The 21,877-nt window shown below is 39.1% G+C and overlaps 1 protein-coding gene and 1 long non-coding RNA gene across 8 annotated transcripts in view; one reads left to right on the forward strand and one right to left on the reverse strand.

Annotated features, from left to right (window-relative positions):
• The window catches only part of LOC116965421, an 85,071-nt gene extending 69,576 nt beyond the window's left edge, over nt 1-15,495 (reverse strand). The window contains exons 1-2 of one of the 2 annotated variants that reach the window (XR_006166187.1): nt 15,422-15,495; nt 14,550-14,623 (exon numbers count right to left, since the gene is read on the reverse strand). This is a non-coding gene — a long non-coding RNA (uncharacterized LOC116965421). Of the gene's footprint in view, nt 1-14,549; nt 14,624-15,114; nt 15,351-15,421 lie in introns of those variants that run through there. The other variant, XR_006166188.1, reaches the window with a different exon arrangement.
• SGO1 (shugoshin 1) lies at nt 14,556-21,459 on the forward strand. Of its 6 annotated transcripts, none has more exons than XM_033008511.2 (9): nt 14,556-14,945; nt 16,070-16,212; nt 16,291-16,487; nt 16,834-16,938; nt 17,421-17,485; nt 17,642-17,793; nt 18,381-19,235; nt 19,764-19,935; nt 20,187-21,459. In XM_033008511.2, the coding sequence occupies exons 2-9, from the start codon at nt 16,077-16,079 to the stop codon at nt 20,326-20,328; spliced, it is 1,824 nt and encodes a 607-aa protein (XP_032864402.2). In that variant the 5' UTR covers nt 14,556-14,945; nt 16,070-16,076; the 3' UTR covers nt 20,329-21,459. The 6 variants fall into 6 exon arrangements, with proteins under 6 accessions (XP_032864402.2, XP_032864399.2, XP_032864403.2 ...); XM_033008508.2 differs by lacking the exon at nt 14,556-14,945 and adding an exon at nt 15,624-15,969; XM_033008512.2 differs by lacking the exon at nt 14,556-14,945 and adding an exon at nt 15,624-15,969 and having other exon boundaries at nt 17,645-17,793.
• Nucleotides 21,460-21,877: the final 418 nt, after the last annotated feature.

The following is a 21,877-nucleotide window of genomic DNA, read 5'->3' on the forward strand; positions in this document are numbered from 1 at the left end:
GAGTGTCTGACAATACACTGGTGATTTCAGAATTTAGAGCACTACTATAATGCTCTATAATAACTATTTTGGAGCTAGGAAAAGCACACAGCAAAGTATCAGTGAGGTAAAGATTTTTAGACAGTATTGGAAAATTTTCTGTTATTTACTAATCACATAGCAAATCTTTTCATCTGTAAATACTTAAATTTCATAAAGCACCAAGGTTTTATTTTCAAAGTTCTGCTAGGACTTGATCCATAGACACTAAAGCCAGTTATAAAGGATCCCACTGATTTAAGTAAGCTCTGGAGCAAACTTCTGTGTCACTCAGAGTCAGCACACTCAGGCCATGAGGCCAAAGAAGGAAGGGTGCCATCATTACCAAGGGATGTCTCTAATAGCTTCCCATGTTCCCAGGTTAGGACCTTTCCTACTTGGAACCGAGAACGTTTGTGTGCAAGGTGAACCAGACGGTAAAAGAGCACATGATTTCATTTCAAGCAATCTAACACAATTACTGCAGAAGGTGTGGGAAGTGATCTGTGAGTATCACTGCTGTCAGCCTGAGGAAGGATCATGGCTGATGGCCTGTGACAAGCGAAACATTTTCCCAGCTGTGTCTATACTAGTCTATCACCCAAAATGTTCCACATCACTGCAAAGAACAAGGTATTTCAGCTACAGCTGTGAAAGAAGCATTTTCTCACCCTATGTTGTTCCAGATTCAAACATTTTTCACTCCATGTCAGTGTGAAACCAAAACTTCTTAAAAGTTTTCACAAAGAGAAAGCGTGCTTTCTCTGGCACTCCCAGATCAGGTTCAATGTGTTGTACAACTTGGTCTAGAGAAGGGAAGTAAGGCTAAGCCTTTTTCTAACATATTGTGAGCACCAGGCTGTCTTGGGCTGGATTTTATTCTCTGCCACTGGAGCTGTCACATATATATGCGATCTATAAACACTCCAACATTTTACTGCAGCCAAGACTTGTTCCCATTAGAGTTTATGAACCTGACTGCTGTGGTTTGGGACCACATCCACTTGTCCATCTTCACCTTTCTTCAGCATGGAGTCAAGCTAGCTTTTCCAAACTGAGCTAAATGTACTTCAGCTTGACAACTACTCGTTTTATGACAAAAGTAATTTGAGTAAAATATTCCCAAACAGTGGCAGTAATGCTTCTTTTGGAACAGGTTCTAAATAGCAATCAGCATGGCCAGCCTGACTGTGTCTGAAATCTGCTCAGAACAGATTTAATTAACATGACTAGAAAGCTAAAATACAGCCTGACATGGCCTGTATTCTTCACAGACCTTTTTTTTTTTTTTCCTAAGGTGCTCTTTAGTAGGGGTCTGATGCCTGTATAGTACGGTCCCATGATCAGGGCAGCACTTAGTTGTGTCATTAACATGAAACCAGTGGGACTTAAGCACATACTGTTATATACAAGTAGTCCTAAGTATGGATTAAGAAATCACTGTTCCTTGGGAATTATTTTTAATATGCATAGAATTAAGAAATGCAAGCATACCTTCTGTGGGGCTTTAGTCTCAATAGTGTAAATGTAACTTTAGTTACAACGTTCTTAAAGGTGACTTAAGAATAGATACAGAAATAGCCTTTTTTTTTACATGATGTTCCATTCACTATCCTAGGAAAAAAAAGCAAAAGCTCAAATACTTTTTTCTGTACTTTCAAACTAGAAACATGTCAAGCAACTCAGAACAGCTGAGTTCCTTGTATTACTCAGCAGAAGTGCTCATCAACATTTAAGCACACAAAACCTGTATATTTTAGGTTCCTTCAGCATATCTTGTTTAGTGTGCATGTCAGGACACTGTAAACTTAAATATTATGCTGAAAAAAATTAATTATCTACTACTTCCATCACATATCTCCAGCCCACACTTTACTGTCCAAGCTATTAACTGAAAATTTGGAATACAACTACAGATGAAAATGGATTTATTTGATTAATGTGTGTATACAAGTGTGGGTTCTCTTGTGAACTATTCAAGTGTTGAGTTTAATTGAGCTACAGCTGGTGCTGACTGTGTTTTCAGAGAGTAGGGATTTACTGACTGATTGACTGTCTCTTCCTTTTAACCTGGATAAAGATGCATTCAGCAAGAAGTGAAATTTCCTTATGATACAAAACCAGGGAGAATAGTAAAAAAGAGGAAAGCAATAAACTGAGTATAAATAAGAGCACATAAAATCAAGTAGTTTATACAGAAAGAAGGAAACTAGGCATACCAGTTAGAAAATGCATTAAATCAGGGATTTTATTTGTAAATCACCATTTCAACCTGAGGGGGGGGGGGGGGGGGAAATAAGAACTACTATTCCAATGTCAATGCAAATCTCTTTGCAGAGGCAGAATAAACTAAATTAATGAACATTTAAAACCCTTCAGCTGAAGAATTTCTCTCCCTTGTTGCCAGAGCTAGATGCAGCTGTTCAAATGGTATCACAGAGGCAAAGTAGAAAATCATAAAAAGAAAGAAAGTAAAAATTTGTCTTCCCTGCTTGTGCAGGTCAAACATCTTGTGTGACCTGATGTGATACCAAATGCAAATTTCCAGGGTGCCAACAAAAGTATAAAAAAGCAATAAAAAGTATAAAAAAACTATGCAGTTAAAAACAAACAAATCCCCCAAACCACCACAGACTTCATTATCTGGAAAAATACTGCAAAACTTAACCCTTTTCATAATTTACACTTAATAGCAGTTCTGGACAGTCATCCAGAAAGAGGCCACCACAAGGGCTCTTTCCAGCTGTTCTGGGTATGCAAAACCAATGCACCATGTTCCTCCTGCCCCTGTTCCATCTTCCAGCATTAACAGAGCCCGTCCTGCCCTTCTGTAGGTGGAAAAGTCACTTCTGTATTTCAGGTATTTTCTTCTGTTTCACCCTTGTTCTTTTTCACCAGTAATTTCATTGCTGTCTTTCCATAAACTATGATCCGTTCTTTACATTCGGGTTTAAAATACTCCTTTTTTTTTTTTTTTTTTTTTTACTTTTTTTTTTTCTCTTGCAAGGGAGTAATACTGTAGTTTTTAATTCTATGTAAGATATAAGTCTTGTTGTTCCCCACAGCTATAAATTAAGATGTTCTAGAAATATGGTTTGCTTCCATGATGTAAGTTTTCATTTACTGGGAAAGAATGGATTCTACACAGAAATAATTGAGGAAATGTAATTATTTAGAAAATCTTTGTAGTTCTGAATAATGTCCCTAATATGATTTTGTATGTAAAATTTAAAAATCTAGGAAGCTGTTAACACCAGAATTTCATATTCTTTCTCACTTTTCCATACTAGGATAGGAACAGTTACAAGAAGACTATGTGCCAAGTTTGCCAGTACCACAAGGGCTTGAAAATCTCAACTGTCATCTGACTCTGTGCGTCAAAGGAGATGCACTTATACACACACAAGAGAACTGTCAATGAAGACACATAATGTATGGGACTGTGATGCCATTATGCCACTGGGAATTTTGTCTTCCAAATTGGTTTTTAAAGCACAGACGCCTCTACCTGCCTCATTTTAAACTCCACTCCCCCAGTGTTGTGGCTTCTCTCCTATTCTATAACCCTGTTTGCCACATTTATCTGTCAGCAGCTGGCTGATGGGGACAACCAGCTTTTTCTGGCACACACGGTCATCAACCAGGAAAGAGCCATGTGCTCAATATATTATGAAATAAAATATGAGGCTGGAGCTCAAATGACAAAGTCTATTCCCAGTAAATGAGATCTGACAAGTCTAAAGAATATACTGAAAGTATAAGACCTCAGTCATACGGTAGTTAGAACAACTCCTCAAAGTATTTGTCCTTATCCATCTGTCTTGAAGAAATTCAAAGCAAACACACACTAAATAATCAGGAAAAGAAAAAACAAAACAAAACAAAAATCAAACACAAAAATGCCAGAAAAAACACACATAACCTCTGATTACTGAGTATCATGATGGCAGAGAAAGCCCTAAATTCCCCGAGTTCCTTGTTACAGTGCACAGTTAAATATAACGCACAATAAGAATGAGAGGTGCTTCTACCATTGACACTTCTTTAAACCCATGAATATGGATAGAAAAGAAACAAATTGTGAGGAAAAGTTCCTGAGCGTTCTCTACACTCAGCAGAGTATAGAGGTGTTTACACTTCGATATCCTTTCATTTTTTTCCTCTAAGAATGCCCTACTTTCTACACCAGAAATAAATTAGGTCTCCTTTCTGAATTTTATGAATAATATTTAGAAGAGAGATACAAAAATGGCATAATATTAGCAATAAAATAAAAAAAATTATAGTGTGTAAACTGTTAATAAGCTTAGCATTAACAACCTGTATTTCTTCAAATCATACAAAGTGACAGCTATTGCTTCATCCTCACAGGTTTGCATGTACAGTACCAAATATACCTACACTGTATTCCCATTCTATTCCAGCAAAAGGAGATAGCCTTTGCTTCAGCCAGCAAGTCCTTTACTTCTCCTGTGCTAGAGTAATTAAAAGCAAAGCTATAAAACTTCTAATTCCTCCAAGAATGTATTGAAATTGCACATTTTTTTTATTATCTTGCTCCAACGTACTATTTATAAATCCTGCATGTGAGACCTTTTATGCAAGCTATTTGTAAAGCACACTCGATTTGCAGAGTAATTTGGCTCCACCAAGTGACGATTGATGTGATTGCTAGTCTACACCTGGACCTAAGATAACACAAATGGGTACTAAATATTAAGCTAATTTGGTAATGCTTGGGAAGTTGTTGGAGAGCTTTGAACTTCATACATTTTCATAGAATCACAGAATCACGGAACAGTTTGGGTTGGGTTGGAAGGGACCTTAAAGCCCATCCAGTCCCAACCCCCCTGCCCCGGGCAGGGCCCCCTTCCCCCAGCCCAGGGGGCTCCCAGCCCCGTCCAACCTGGCCTGGAACCCTCCCAGGGAGGGGGCAGCCACAGCTGCTCTGGGCACCCTGGGCCAGTGTCTCACCCCCCGCACAGGGAACAATTTCTGCCTTACACCTAATCTAAATCTGTCCTCTTTCCATTTAAAACCATTACCCCTCATCATATCCCCCCACCCCCTGACCCAGAGTCCCCCCCCCCCCCCTTCCCTGTCCCCCCTTTAAGCCCTGGGAGGCCCCTCGAAGGTCTCCCCGGAGCCTTCTCTTCTCCAGGCTGAACCCCCCAACTCTCTCAGCCTGGCCTCATCAGGGGAGCTGCTCCAGCCCCCCCAGTCATCTTCTTGGCCTCCTCTGGACCCACTCAAGCAGGTCCATGTCCTTATACTATTTTGTTGTAGTGTAGATGGTAAGTGAAAACACTGAAGCATTGTAAGGAAGTTATTTGCCCCACTTCTGGAGGACGCTGAAATTTTGTTTTACAAAAGTGCCCGTAAGTACCTCCAACAATAATACTTAGGAGAATAATTGTAGTAGGGTAGAAGGGAGGCAGGAGCGAAAATTATTTTCCCCAAATTCACTCCACAGCTTCCAGACACTGTGCAGATAGATAATGAGAGAAAGTCTGTTGGAATATAGGAAATGTGTGTGAATGAACTTACTATGCAGTCTTTAATATAAGATATGAAAGAACACGCTTTGGAAGGCTCAAAACAAGGTGGATGAAAATCACAGGCATAAGGAAAACTATTCTAATATGTCTTCTGCAATCCTATTTTTGAATGACAGCATATTCTGAAAGGAAAGGTTTTTAAAACACTCCAGGGTGAGGAGGCTAAAGGCCAGGGAGGTACCATGCAAAGCCAGACACTGAAACTGAGATTGCTTTGAATGCTGCCTGCATCAGCTTTGTGAGCCCTCGCAGAGATCCTGGGCTTAGCTTTTGCAAGCTCACAGGGGCATGGAAAAGTAGATCTGCTGAAACTTGAAACTATCATAAGGCAATTGATATGTTTTAAATATCACTGTTAGTCAGCTGTAAATTTTACCATAAACAGTAGGATTTTCTTTACCACCATTATTACTCGCAGTTTTGTTATTTTTGGTGAGGAAGACTATGGAAAGTCTGAGCAAGCTGCCTTTTGTTAGCTTGGAGTTCTACTTCAGTTAATGATTAGCAGAGGATCCAGTAGAATGAGTCAGCAGCTATTGGAAAGTTATCATAAACCCATTAACAGAGATATGCATGTTTGCACACACACACGGGGCATACAGACTATTAGAGATTAAGTTAATGTCTTTGGCATTGTAGTTCTCCCTGCCAGTGTCCCTAGCTATAGGTATACGAGCTATACAGAAGGACAGACAGTATTTGTTTTACTTGTGTGTTCTCAGTTACGTGCTCTGTTCCTTTGAAAACATTGGATGAGGGGGAAGCCCACTCAAGACAGTGGGAAGTAACTCAACATGCTCAAGGGAGAGAAAGTTTTCTTTAAATAAAAAACTAGAAATGCAACTTTGTATTTAAATTAAGTGTGGCTTCTTTTTCATTTAAAATTTTTTTGGTCTTTTGGGGGAGCTCATTATAAGATGAAAGTCTTAGGCATTTCCACATCAAAGCTGTACTCCGCTCTGCATCTTGTCACAGGAGGGAACAGACAACCTTGCAGACCAATGGAAGCTGCTAGTATCCTAGATCCTGGTGTTACTCTGAGGAAGGGCAGGGGGTTGTCAATAAAATAACAAGGAAAATCACCTTTGTATCTGAACTGATTCCTTTTGAAGACCATATTGAGGTGCTTCTTAAAGCCAGATTTTTGCTTAGATTCTTTGTTATGCGTTAATCTGTCACTGTACATAAAGTAAAAATTAAAAAAAAATATTAAAAAAACCAAAACACATTCTTACTTTCCTTGCTGAAGATCAAGGGGGGAAAAAAAATCTGTTGTGTTTTTTTTTTTTTCTTTTTTTTTTCCCCAGATTTAGACCAGGATTCTGTCCTTAGCATTCTGGAACTTTATTCCTTTGGAGTTACAGACTCTGTATGATTTATGGACTCAAGCACCAATTACTGGGAAAAGAAATCCTTGGAAACTTGAACAATTAATGTTAGTGTTACTGTCTCTAACAAACACGAGCAACACCAAATTCCACTGGCCCACAAGAAGACACCCAATCTAGGATTAAAATCATATTTACCCCAAACTGTAAAGTGACTGTCCAGCTAATAGTAACTTAATCAGGGAACAGAAAGGAAGGGAAAAGGTAGGTAGAATACAATACAAATAAAAATAAGAAAGTGTAGATCCTGGTAAAATCTGTGCTGAAGGCTACACTGAAGGAAAGACTCAGTTGAAATGTTTGGGCAGTAAGCTGGTAATTTTGCAGGCAAGTTGTACTTTGGTGCAAGATTTCAGGATTAAACAAAAGTCAGAGTGAGTTTGCATGAGGCAACAGAAACGCTACAATAAGCCAGTACCAAGGCAGACACATCAAAACATCATCTTTAGCAAAAGGATTCTGGCAAATGCAGGCTTCCTCACCACTTCTTCACTAGTAAGTACTTTCTGGCTGACTACAGAAGACCACTAAGACCTGAGCCTCTTTACCATCAAATAATGCACAGTCTGATAAATTAAATAAAAATAACAGAATTAAATGGGGGGGGGGGGGGGGGGGTGTCCTCTTTTTATTTCCTTTTCTGATTGAGGCAGCAGCCAGCATACCTGATGGAGGCAAGGCAGTATCTGTAGGAATGGAACTAGGAAAGCCAGAAATAAGTAGTTTTATGTAAACATACATAACAAGAACCTAAACCTACTTTCCTGTGACAGTCTGCATCTAGTCTTTCCAAAACAAAAATGGTAGGAGAGATGTGTAGGAAGGTGACTGAATGTTGAGTGGGCTCAGTGTCTGCAATTTAATTTTCTCGACATCATATGCACAGAAAACTGTCATTTGAGCAACTCTGTTTAGATTTGTGCTTATTTCTTGGAAAACAATTACTTATTAAATTTCTATAAAATTCCTTTGCACTAAAGCATTTTGAAAGTTTTCTATTAGGTCTTCTCCCAAACTGTTTATATCAGAAACTGTTGGCTTAACTACAGTGAAAAACTTTCTGGGGACATATTGATTATATTAAAACTTGTGACATAATAATTACTTTTTTCAGTAATATTCAAGCATTTCACAATGATGTTATCAATGCAAATGCTATGCTCTGTTTCTAATGATTTAAATATTGTTAAGATTGAAGCAAATTTGGTCACACTATCTCATTTTTCAAATGTTCTTAAATTTTAAAATACTTGACTCACACAAAATAAACTAAAAGAGCCATGAAACATCCATTAAACAGCCTTTTTCAACATATTGTTTCTGTGCTTCCTCTTTCTTAATACAATCTCTAGTTCTTACCATACCTATTGTACCTCCAGATAAATATAAAATACCAATATTGGTACATTTTTATTCTAATTTATCCAACAAAATTGAGGGAAAGTATTCTGAAAGGACAGAAAACCCGATCAAATTGTGGGAATGAAAAGCTGTAATACTGGACATGGTAATACTATTGCAAAGAAAGATAAAAGAATGATAAAAGGTAGTGAGATACAGAGAAGTAAAAGTAGAGAAAAGTGTGAAGATAACAGAGCTCAGAGAATTATGCCACTGTTCTGCTTTTCTGTCAGTCAAAAATCTTGTCATGTTTGAATTTCACATCAGCAGTTTAGTTGCGTTTCCGTATCTCTTTACCACTGCCATGCCACTTACAGCATTCATTGGTGACAGATTTGCTTGAACTGTTCAAATAAACATCAGAATGTTAGTGGCAGGCTAAGCTATAGAAACAAAACAACCCCAACCATTATAAGCCATTTTAATGTCAAACATTATCCTGTCATTTTGGACATAGTTACTACATTTGCTGCTGCTCAGAAGTGCTAGTCTTCCAAGTCCCTCACTTCTTACATAGAAACAGCAGCCTTAGTGTGAGCTCAGACACACTATCAACAGTGGCATGGAACGATGGTTGGGGTGTATTGCTTTGTTATGGCACTGACCACGCTTTTTCAGCCTCTGCTTTCAGTCTGGTATTACCCACAGCATTTCCTACAAAGTGTTTGAGTAATACAATGAAATGACTCTGCTTATTTTAATATGGGCAGCATACCTAGAGCAGAACCAAATGGACTACTACTGGGTAATGATGTTTGCTTCTTTGTAGATCCTTGGTCATAAATCATACCCTATCTTCTCTCCGTTGTTCTCTGTGGTGGACTGAAGTCGTTAAAAACTGCTTGCCCAGGGCCTGTTGTGAGAGAACAAAGTGTCTATCTATGTCTTCTACCTATGAGCAATGATTAGCTCTTTGAAAGTTATTTACCTATGACCCAAACCTCTGAGAGCTGACTGCAGCAATACAATCCCAGCAGGAAGGAAAATTGCTTTTCCACACTTCATAAAAATCCTCAACTGAATATTCTGATCTAGAAGCAGAGCTAGTTGTCTAGACATTTTTCCCCTGCCCAATGCCAGTGTGCTTTAGCCAACGTGCATGCAGAATGCTGCTATTTGTTTCTTCTGTCTTCTGTCCTTCACTGTGCTTTACCAGTGGCTTTAGGAGCCAGTAAGCATTGTACAGTACCTACTGTTATAAGGCCCCAAATAAATGCTTGTATTTAATGTGTACACATAGAGTAGTCTTGTTTAAAGAGAAAGGTAAAAGAAAAGAGATCAGTTCAAATCCCAGGTTTGCCCATATAAACCAAGACCCTCTCCACTGACATCACAGTGCCTATAGAGACAGTATATAAAGGTGGGAAGCTGGTGACACTTTGCTCCATTATGATCCAGGGTTTCTGCACGTATCTTCATATGGTTAATATTCAGATCTCAGATTATGACAGGTGTATTAGCATTAAAAAAATATACATTCAAATATACTCGTGTATCCATGAACGAGTATCTTTCCATTATGGCAGACAGTATCATCAACAAGATCCACTATGCAGATAAAAAAGTATCTTTTTGCCTTTGTCTCTTTAAGGCACTATTCTATTAGTGTGCCTCTGAGCTATTTATTCATCAGGAAAAAATGGGTAATAATTAGTGGAAAGCCACATATTTATACAAACACAATAAAGAAAAAAACAGTTTTAAACAGTTTCCATTCTATTGTATTCCATTCAACAGTTAAATTCTAGTCAGCTGACAGATGGTATAATGAAATTAAGATACAGACTCAATGGGAAGACTGAGAAAATGTTAAACATTGATATACACTTTACTGACTCATGATTCCTTCTTTGCTCATATACCCATGTAGTTTCAAGATTGCAGACTGGTACTTACATTATTGTAATAGTACCATGGGATTAAGACACCCTTCTGGCATTTGGGATTTTTGCTGGCATTGAAAGATTTTGTGGCAACTCAGATGAGAATATAACACAGTACTTACAATAAATTATGTCTGTAGTGGAAGGGACAGCTGTATCTGACCTGTATAATAATCATTGCGTGTATTTTCCTCTCTGGAATCTCTCTCATGAATCGATCAAGATACTTATTAACCTTTCACCTCCTTATTTATATTAAACTGATTAATAATTAAAACCATTTTAGAATATATATGCACATCAAAAAGACACTAACACAATTAATGTAACAATACTGATTTATAGCTTATTAATTTCGGCTTAATGAAACACATGTTGTCTCACACTTCAATCAACTCATGCTTGTTTTTCACTTACACATGTGGTTTTAGTTGTAAGTGGAATAAAGTGTTTTTGAGAAAGAAAAATACAAAAATTGCAATTAGAAAGTGGTTATGGATAACTTAGAATAGAGAATACACTACTAACATAGTCCAAAATAGAACTGGTCTGAACTTTAGCAGTTTATGAGTCTGATTTGATAAATCTTTCTGAAATGTGAAAGAAACACCACCTATGGACATGCATAAAAAATAATGACACCTAGATGATGCGCCCAATTCTTTTTAACTTTGCTGAAGGACAAATATCAATTGCCTGGCTGTCAAAAGCTTTTCAGCTCATTATTTCTACAGGATTTTCAGCCAAACTTGGTCAACTTAGTACAAGACCTTTTTGCTCAGATAAGTCTGTGCCAGCTTCTTCAAAACACATTTGCTACTTTTCTGTTTTCAGGGAAGCAGTGGGTGCACCAGCCTCTTACAGTCCCCACAGCTCTCACGTACCAAATATTATTAGAATCTTGATAGGACACTTCCAAGCTGATGATAGCTACACACGTCCTGCTCAGAACTGGTCAGAACAGAATAGTTTGAAGGTGGTTCACAAGTGAGCCATCTGACAGTCAAGGAGAAAAGCACTGCAAGGCAGCATAAGTGTGCAAGTCACAAGAAATGAGAACAAAGCTGGTGCAGGGAGCCATAGGATCGATCATAAATGATCTTCCCCAGCTCCAAAGGTAAAGGAAAGCATGACAGTGCTGTGTGCCACTAACCAGCCTCACTCTCCAGCTAAACGAAGCAAATACTGTTAGTGCGTAAGAGCCCATTGTAAGGATGTCCTCTAACAGAGAACACTTTGCAGTGTTAATTTATTTGGTATTACACATAATAGTATACTATATATACTTTTTCTTCTCTCCTCACAGCATGCACTGCATTGTAGTTTCCACCTCTGTATCTTGTTTTGATAGAGGTAGGGAAACATGTGTCATACCTACTACCCTAACCTAACTGAGGTGCTCTGATGGTTAAAACCAGATGGTAATAAACATTATCACTGTGGTTTCCTGATGTAGGGCTGGACAGGGTGCAGCTGAGAAGATGGGTGGGTTATTTAAGTTGGGTATCTGGAGGTTATCCAGCTGCCTGCATCAACAAAAGCTTGCCGTCAGTCACCGTATCATGACTGCTCTTCTCTTGCCTACTGGTGATCACCAAAAATTAGTGAAAAAATAGATACAGTGAGTATAATCATCTGTCCTCATAGAGCCATATAAATCTCTCCTGTTATTGAAACCAACAGGAGTTTCAAAAATACTTTCCAGCAGGGGCTAAATTATCAACAACTCTCATAAGCATCTACTAAAAAAGTTAAAATTCCATTTATTTGAAGACTTTGATAGTGGTAGCAATAAAAGTAACTAATTAACATTCTATAGGATATTTCCTATTTGATTGCTTGCTTAGTTGGGAAAAACAACTTTCTAACTTTGAGCCCTTTACATGGACCACTAACAGATTGCTTTGGACGTCAGCATGTAACACCACATTTGTTGCAGTTACCTTAATAAAACAGTTTGAATCCTAGAATATTATTTTGATTTTAGTTTAAAAGTATGATTTTGATTTAACATGAAGCTACAGTAGCTATGAGAATACTAAGTACACTGAGGCCCTTAGGATTAAGCAACTAGTATGCTGTGTGCCTTGAACACTATAACAATCATTATGGACTCTGAATTAACACAGTAGGTACTGGTTATGGATCTTGACTTGAAACAATAGGTACCAGAGGAAAACTGGTTTGGTTGGGAAGATCGGCCAAGGGAGAGGTGAACATTAACCAAAGTTGGAGTGAGCACGCGCAAGGATGGAGTTCAATCAGCCGACACAGTGAGGAAGACTATCGACGAGCACCAGAGGACCCCTGTCCAGTATAACCACACATGCGTTAGGGACATTTGCATATGATAATAATTTCCAGGAACTAACATGAATATGCTAATCATTGCCCTCCCCCCATTCTATTTAAATCAATCCGTAAAGATGACCAATGTTTTCTGTAAAATAGGAATATAGGTAAGGTGAGGTAACGGAAAGCCAATCATTATTAAGGTCAACTTAAACTTTATGAATTTTGTTGATCTTATGTAACCGTGACTCTGCTGAAAAAGTATATAAATATGTTGTGCTTTGTACCTGTCGACGAACACGTCTTTGGAGGAGCTATCCCCCCTGTTCCCCAGCACTGGAATAAAGAAGTGCCTGCTTATCTGCTGTGTGTAGATAAGTTCTATTCGCGATTGCGACCGCTAACACATTCAGACTTAAACTCTCATGAAAGGTATCTAGAATGCTCCCGTAATCACAGCGCCGATTCCTGTAATTTGCTGTAATTATATGAAGCAATTCTTTCCTTGTAATATCAGTCAGTAAATCTAAGATAAGAGCAAATCCTTTAATACTCCAACTCCAGTCACAGCAGCAGCTGTTTTGCCATGAGTACACCCCCTAGAAATAAACTAATAATCTACACCACCTCTGGCATCAATCACAGCATCAATCTTCATAGAGGAAAATGTGAAATTGCTTATAGCAAAGTGTCAGTTGAGCTGGAAAAATTCACTTCTAGGAATCCCACACTATAAATAAATAATACAGAGGGTGTAACCTGCAAATAACCTAATAGAAATACAATTGTCTTGAGATAATGCAGAAATGAGTACACCTTGGTAACAGTGAAAATGTGATTATCAGGATATAGAAATTCAACATCAAAAAGCATAAAATAATCTGCAGAAAGATCCCAAAGTGTTCCTGAAAGAGGTGTAACATTAAATACAATAGAAAAAAAAAAGGTGAAGACTTTTTTAATCTTGATATAGTTATACTAATTAAAAAAAAAAAAAAAGTAATTAAGAGTAGCACTTAGTAACAAGGAAAGCATTCTTTTCCAGTCAAAGCATAGTTCATTTAGTCACAATCAATGTATTCTTGTCAGGCAAATGAATGACTAATGGCTAAAAGATCTTACCAGCATTGCTGGAAACTACCAATTGCTACTTGGCCAAAAGCAAAACACCTGCTAGCTTTAAGTGAGACAAAATTTGTAGGGAGAGCTATTATTTTTTGTTAGAATAGCTTAGCTGAAAACAAACAAACAAACAAACAGCCACCAACAAAAACAACCACCCCCTAAACCCCCAGAAATTGAGTTCAATGAGATAATTTAATGTTTAGAGAGAGGTATTTGCTAGGGTCCAGATGAGGCTCTTAGCTGCTGTTGTGTGGATGAGTGTGCCCAATTATTGCCTGTAAAACAGTGAGAGACCCATAGGAAGTGGATGCAAGGTTAGCTGTACAGTATCAGAAAACCAGTATTTCTACCCAGTATGTGATTAATATCCAGTACTTTTTTTTTTTTTTTTTTTCCTAAAGCCTGTGGGATTTATTGTTCAGTTTTGGGAGGATGGATGGGGGGCTAGAAGGATGGGTTGGTAGCTGTTTGGTAGACCTAGCAAGCAAACAGAGAGAAAGAAAAAGATGTGAAGAGAAACTAAAATTGGGCTGCTCTGGCTTTGTATGACACTACTGAGAAAGAGGGTCTAATGTGTCTAATGTGCTCATAACTTTTCACACCAAATCCTAAAGAAATTATGACTCTTTTTGACATGATCTCATATCTCAAAAGGGGATTGTCACACTGCACAAGGAACTGTTTGCAAGGCAATTTGTTTGCTGACAAAAATGTCAGCATTTGTTGATGCTGACAACCCCATCAGCATCTATTGATGGAGTAAATTAAATGATATTTATTTACACTACTGTAAAAACTACATAGATGAAGACAGCTATTCTGAGCTGGAGAAATAAAAAATACATAAACTGCCAAGAAGTGGGAAAGAACAAATGCATACATACCGTGGACTACAGTTTGTGTCATGTTCCATGAGAATTTCTGAAGTTTGAAATCAGCCTGCCACAACACATCCAAGCTGTAATGAGTAAAATCAAGTAAGCAGAAGTGGCCGTTGAGAAAAAAAAAAAAAGTAGTAGCTATGAAATGCTAATTTCTCAGATAATATATAATTTATTATACAGTTAATAAGGTATCACTTAGCTGATTTTTCTTCTCCCATCATAAAGCAGTGTTTAATCAAAGTTCAGCTGTCCATATGCATAGCTATTAGCATATATTAATCAACTACAGTCGTTATAAAAACGACATTATCAAAGAACGCGCCCGCGGGGCGGCAGGCAGGAGCCCGGCAGCCTGAGGCCGGGCCGGCCCCCGCCACGCCAACATCCCACGGGGCGGTAGGTACCATCGTCTTCTCGGTGGGATCCTGGCACAGTTTGTTTCCTAAAGTGTGTGTCTGTAAATAGGTTTAACTCTGCAGCTTTTTTTAGTATTTTCATTTCGAGCTGCAACAGCAGCAGCTGGGTCTCCCCGGGAAGCACGGTCCAGGAAGCGGGAAAGGCTCACCTCGCTACTGCTGCAACGGGCAGCTGCCGCGAGCGGAATACGCGAGACTGATTTTTATCTCCTAGTTTTGCTGGTTAAAAACAAACAAACAAACAAACAAACAAAAAAACCACAGAAATTGTTTCTGCCTCGGTGTCTTTCCACTATGGCAGCCGAGGTGGTGCAGGCCAACACAGGGCCCGGGGGGAGCCGCGGCCGGGCTCATCGGGCGCGTCAGCCCTGAGGCCCGACTTCAGCCAGAGCGCCGGGGCGGTGGGTGGGGTGACGGGCCGGGACCCGGGACCCGGGACCCGCCACCGGTACCGACCACTGAGCCCTGCGGGCAGCGAGGGGGAGTGGGAGTGGGAGTGGAGGGGGGGGGGGGCCTGGGCGGGGATGGCGACCGGGAGAGCGGAGCCCCCGCTGCCGCGCCGAGGGGCGGGGCCAGGCGCGAGTCCCGGATGCACGCGGCGGCCGTGGCGGTGACGCCACCCGCCAGCCCCACCAATCCGAGGGCGCGGCGGTGGATTTTGAACGTCGGGCAACGGCGGTACCGCTCCGGTCCGGTCCGGTCCGCGAGGCCAAGCGCGCGGGGAGTCGTTCTCAGGCGAACCGGGACACGGACACGGACACGGACACGGACACGGACACGGACACGGACACGCCGGGCGGGAGCCGTCTGCTGTTGGGGCCTGTGGGCGGCTGGGCTCGGAGGCCTCGGCCCGGTCCTCGCCGCGGGCACCGTGTTCGCCGTTAAGATAACCAGCGACAGTGTCAGTGTCCCCGCTGAAAAAAATATTTTGAAAACGGCCACAGCTGTGTGTCTCTTCGCGTTTGTGGGTCTCTTCTGTGGGCGTATAGGCAACTTAAAAATACGTTAAGTTTTACTCTTGTTCCTCTGTTCCTTTTCTTTTGGTGCTGGGGAGCATTGTGCATCACCAGCTTAAAGAATTCTTCACCTTTTATATTTCTAAAGGTAGAAGATGGCTGAATACTTGAAAAAGCCTTTCAAAGACAGTCTGGATGATATAAAAGAACGAATGAAAGAAAAAAGAAATCAGAAATGGACAAGGTTGGGTAAAATTAGCCAGATCTCCACTGTAAAGTGCAAAATAGCAAGTAAGATGTTTAAATATCTTAATAGCTTTCCTATTTTTATTTTTAAATCAAGTTGAAATACTCACTCTCCTGTTGCAGCCAACAACTCCAAGCAAATGAAGAGCATCCAAGCAAACAACAAGGCTCTAGCTCAGGCTTTGCAAGAAGAAAAGCTCAAAGTGAAGGATGCCCAGGCTACCATCCTGCATTTAAGGAAAGAATATCAAGATCTGAAGGTTCAGATGTTTGACTTGCAAAGAAATCTTGGGCTCAAGCAAGCACAAGGACTCGTTGAGGTACCGTTAATAATGATTTTATGATATAGTGAAGCTGAACATCAGAATCTACACCAGTGTGTTGATATATTTATCATCTTAAATTTTTCATTAAAAAGTAACTCAAACAAGTCTATCCATATTTTTACCTAATCTGGTCATTAACTAAATGTTTATTTTTCTGGCTATTCTTTCTTCTTTAATTAAATTTCATATTCTGTGAAATTTTTTTTTTTTTATGAAGGTACCAACTACCAGTTATCTTTAGGATTTAGTCATCTCATAATACTGACAAGAAGTTACTGAATTGATAGCTGATACTAGTGTATGACAGTAACAGCATTGTTTTCTTTCTTCTGTTCATTAGAATCGACTGTTGGCCTTGAATGAGATAATTTCAAAAGTTTCTCAGAATTTACTGGACTCAATTAATCTCCTTGGCCCAGCAAAGAACCTGTGTTCCATGGGTGTAGTAAGTACCCTTTCCTCTTTAGGGGTAGAATTTCTGTTAATTATTCCCCTTACTCCTTCCAGCGTAGATGCACATAGTTTTGAGCCTTAGTTTGGAGGTACAACTAGTCCCACAATTCCCAGTATGACATGGGGTCCACACTGTGGGATGGTGCAGCAGGTTGTTAGTGGGACTGAAGCCCTGCTACAAGATGGTAGGGGCACCCTGACTTTCTGTGGTTTTGTGTTTTATTTCCTGTACCATCCTTACAGTTCCCTCCCCTGTCCACCATCTGTATGACTGGGCTGGTGATGGATGTGCTGACTTGCAGGAGCTGAGTATGTGAGATCCCACAGCATTTTGTGATAGCCAGAAAGGAAAAAAAAAAAGATTCAAGGGCTTCTTTGGCCCTTCTGTGGGTAACTCCTCTGTTGTCTAAAATTTGTATATGGTTCAAGCTTGTTTCTGCTATTTAGTCACAGTAAGACTTCTTTTGTTGACAGAATCAGAGCGTGCTTTCTTCAGTTCTTGAAAATAGTTCCAGTGTCTTAGGACAAATGTGTTCAGTGTAAGTAAATTTTATTAATGCCTACTTATATTTGAAAATTCTGTTACTGGAAGCTTAATTTTCTGACTGGAAAAAGGGAAGCATTCCAGTGTAATGAAGTAGTTCATTGTCATATTATTGCTATTCAGTAAATACTACCTTTGGTATTTTCTCTAGAAGACATCTACAGTGTGCTCATAGAGATGATCAAGTACTTCCAAGTGGGATGGAGGCTGATAGTGACAGAAATGAGCTGGCTCAGTCTCTGTCAGATATCTGTGAGGAATCTGACAATGCCATTTCCTTAATTGGAATAGTTCCAGACAAAGGTAACTAAATCAAAGTATCAGATGTCACTCTGTTCTAAATCAGGAAAAAAACATGTTAGTATAAGTTTAAAACATAATTACTGCTTTTGAAGTATCTGTCAAGTAATTTTCCACTTATTATTAAAAAGGGTAGATATTAATGTTGGCAAATGGTAAACAATTTGAATGAAAATGTCTAGCAAGATGGGGGACGAATTTGAAAGTGCTTTGTCTTCTATATACCTGCAATCTAGTTTCATTATATACCACACAGTTCAACAGAGTAAGGTCATCTTTAGTTCTGCATTATCATTTATGAAGTCAACAGTTGTTAACAAAGCAAAATACTCAGAAAAATAAATGACCTGTAGATAACCTTTCCAAACAGAACAGTTTAGAGGAAAATACTAATGTAGTATACTTAACTGCTTTCTGTCTGGAAGCTGTATTAAACAGAGTTTGTCTTGATTGCCAAATACTGGTTTATACAAATCTGCAGAGAAAATTCTAAGAATAGTCTTAATTTTTGACAGGTTCAGAATTTTCACAAAACCTTAATAGCTTGTTACTATTTAGTTTTAATATTACTTCTTCTCTTGAATTACAAGGACAAACATCTGATTTTCATCTGGACAACATAGGGTCAGTGCTGGAAAATGTTTCTTCAAGAGGAGAGGATGGATTTGGTAACGTGTTGCCAAAAAGCGTGTCTACCAGGCGTCGGTGTGCAAAGACGAGCGATCGCCACCATCTTTGCACTGGTGGCTTGGACCATTCAGAAGCACCTGGCTCAACAAAGGAACTTTCTAAACAGGATAAAATTAGACTTGAGGAAAGTCTAGAGAAGTGTACTGTAGAAAACATAAATTCAGGTATTTCTCAGTTGAATGAAAACAAGGTAGGCCCAGAGCTGGTGTTGAGGCAGACAGATTCTGAAACTGCACAGTTCAACTTAAACAAAAATTCTGTTCTTAAACAACGCGAGTATAAAAGTAGAGAAGATTCTCAATTGAGGAAAGAGAAGCATCGGAAGGGAAAACTGGAACGGCCTAAAACTAATTCCACGCAAAACCAAAAAAAAAGACAGGGTAAAGAGGCTTCCAAAGAAAAGTTGGATTTCTTGGGTGGCTCCAGTGATGCTTATGACTTCAATTTTGAAGAGAGTGTCCATGTTACACCTTTTCGACAAAATAAGGTGACTGACAGAGATACTGGTGTGGATGACAAAGACAACTTATCTGAAACCAGTAACTCTGAGTCAAGTGATATTGATGAAGATACAGATGATAGCCTCTATGAACCTTACAAGAGTAAACCAAAAAAAAGGAAAAGTTTAGCGGACCAGATAGATACCTCACCAGTCCATGTAAGGCCAAGGTCTAAAAGATGTCTGGCACAGCGTGAGCAGAAACCCAATAATCAAAAAGAAACTGAAAGCAACAAATCGAGTGACAAATCTATCAGTAAGTATAGAAAGTGTTCTGTAACTGGTTTTGTTTCCTTGAGAGATAAAATTTAAGGGGTTTAGATTTTTTTTTTTTTAGTTTTTTTTAATAAATACAAACAGAATAATGTGTTAAAAAAAAAAATCATTAGATTAATTCTTCTGGCTGCCTTTCCCCCCCCCCCCCCCCCCAGCAGAAACTGGAATTAAAGATATGTTTTGTTTAAGCAATTGGTCAACAATGAATTAATACTGTATTTTAGATGTGTTTAATGAGGTATTGAAGCTGAGGAAAAAGGAGAATAAGAGTGTAAATTGGAGAGAAGTGGAATAACAAATCGCACTTTGCCTGGCACTGCCTAGTGTCAATTTATTTTTCCAAATTAAAATCCTGAATATTTGTTGATCTCCTTATGTGTTCTTAAGTGGAAAGATGAAGATAATAGTTATAGCTGAGAGTTACTACTTCACATTTAGTATGTTTGTTGACATTCTCTTTTAAGCTAGTTTGCCTGAATTGTCTTAAGTGTGCCTAATTACTTCCCAGGGCAGCCTTCTGAGCCACCTCGTGTTCATCTTTGTGATGTTACCAACACCACTTCATTGCTCCCCAGCACTGGGAATACAGCTGTTGTCCCAGAAAGTGAAGCACCACGATCTCCAAAGCGCAAGCGAAGCTGTACTCTTACTGTGAGCTATAAAGAACCAAGTATTACAGGGTTGGTGTCTTTCTAGTTTGATACAAAGTTCATGATATTCCATCAAATGGAGGATTTGAGGGGATTATTTAAATATTTGAAATAAGTTCCTAACAAAACATTCAAAGAGAGAGAGGTCTGATGTTAGTAATATTAAATAGTTCATGTGAAATTGAATTTACTAGCTGAAACTTAATGTTTTAAGTGATGTGGGGAACAAAACTCAATTTTGCCTTTTATTGTTTTTTTGTTTTGTTTTTTTTTTTAAACAGGAAACTCAGGAGAGGAGATCCATTTACAGATACAAATTTTCTGAATTCTCCGATTTTCAAGCAGAAGAAAAATGCTAAGCACCGTTCTCTTAAGGAAGAATCTCTGTCAAAATACAACGAGAAATTTGTTGGTTGTCGTTGATATTTCCAGTCATGATAGCAAAATCCAGCTCGTTCCATGAAGAAAGGAAATCTTTCATCCAGGAAATTATTGTTGTACAGTATCTTAAACAAATATACGATTGTTTCTGTGTTTCTATTAAGGGGTTTTGGTTTTAACCCAGTGACTTGTTTTTAATGATACAGAAGACAAAAGACTACTTTCCTAGGTAAGGCAATTCCATTCCAATCCTTGAGCAGAGGCATCCCTGTATTGTGGATCTGTGAGTATATCGGAAACGGTGAATGTGATTTTATGACTTACACCCTGCTTGATCTCACAGTGGTAGGCAAAGGTGAATTTCAGGCACTCAAGGTCAATTGTTTTTGTGTTTTTTAATAACAGTGTCTGTACAGATCTTGTTTATATAGTGGTTGTAGTTTCATATTGAAGCTCATTTTACACGGTTTTCATAGTTGCTTCAAGGGAAGCAAGGTCAGCATGCTGCAAGCCAGGGTACTCCTGCCGCATCTTCTGTGGCATAAGCATTGTATAGAAGCAAGATTGCCAGTTGTAATTTGATTATGTAGCTGGAGCTGTCAAAAGCAGCAATTTAGGGTTGGTTGGTACTGCCATGAATGCAAGTTATAATCAAATTTGCTTTGTTCCTATCTGGGTAGCTGTGAAAGTTGGTGAAGAGCGCTCTGCTTTGGTGGAGTGTAAACTAAACTGCTAATATGGGACTTCATAATTTTAGCTCTGCCTTGCTGACTCAATTTATGAAACCATTTGGTACCACAACAGGCAGTCTGCTAGGACACCACTGTTATAAATTGTCCAGCAAGACTTTAAGGTTGCAGAGCACTCAAACTAGCTTTTCTTCGCTTAAGAAATATTTAAGAGGCATTAGCAGATATATGAATACAAAGAAGAAAGCTACATTCAAAATAAACAATGGGAAAGTTCTTAATTTGTCTTGAAAGATTGCTCATCTCACCTGTCTCACTTCAATAGGTGTAAGATCTCTCCCCTTCTGTAATAAAAATGTGTAGTGCTAATTACTGTTTTACTGGTAACTTTTTACATGACTTTCAACAGTAATAATAAAAGCTGCAGCTACTGACTGTTTGAAAATATTTGTTGACAACACAGCCTGTGGTTGTTGAACTCAAACTTTAACCTTCTGTTTGTATCCTAAAATTCTAGCTCTGGGCATCACCATGCTCATTCTGAAACTCCTGAGTACTACAGGAACTTAAGCAGAATGATTTAACTTCAGGTGTTCTTTTTCTTTCAGCAAACAAACCTCTAACAGCTGTTTATCAGGGACAGAAAAAGAACAGTGTGATAGCAGAGCAGCCCAAGGCAGGTGTGGTAGGTCTGGGGTTCTTCTGGATTGAGTAAACTTTAAGATTTGCCACAGTTCCTTCACAACTGTGCGAGTGAGTCCGAGTCTAGTTCACCTAATCTCAGCTGATATTCCTAGAAGTGTCCAGGAAAACAAGTAAGCCTCTTTTGACTATTATTTGCTACCTGCTGGGCAGTACATTTTTATGTGATGTGGCACAGGACTAAATCTCAGTGGATTGGA

Source organism: Tyto alba, unplaced genomic scaffold, assembly GCF_018691265.1.
Source record: "Tyto alba isolate M040663 unplaced genomic scaffold, T.alba_DEE_v4.0 Super-Scaffold_38, whole genome shotgun sequence".
Taxonomy (NCBI): Eukaryota; Metazoa; Chordata; class Aves; order Strigiformes; family Tytonidae; genus Tyto; species Tyto alba.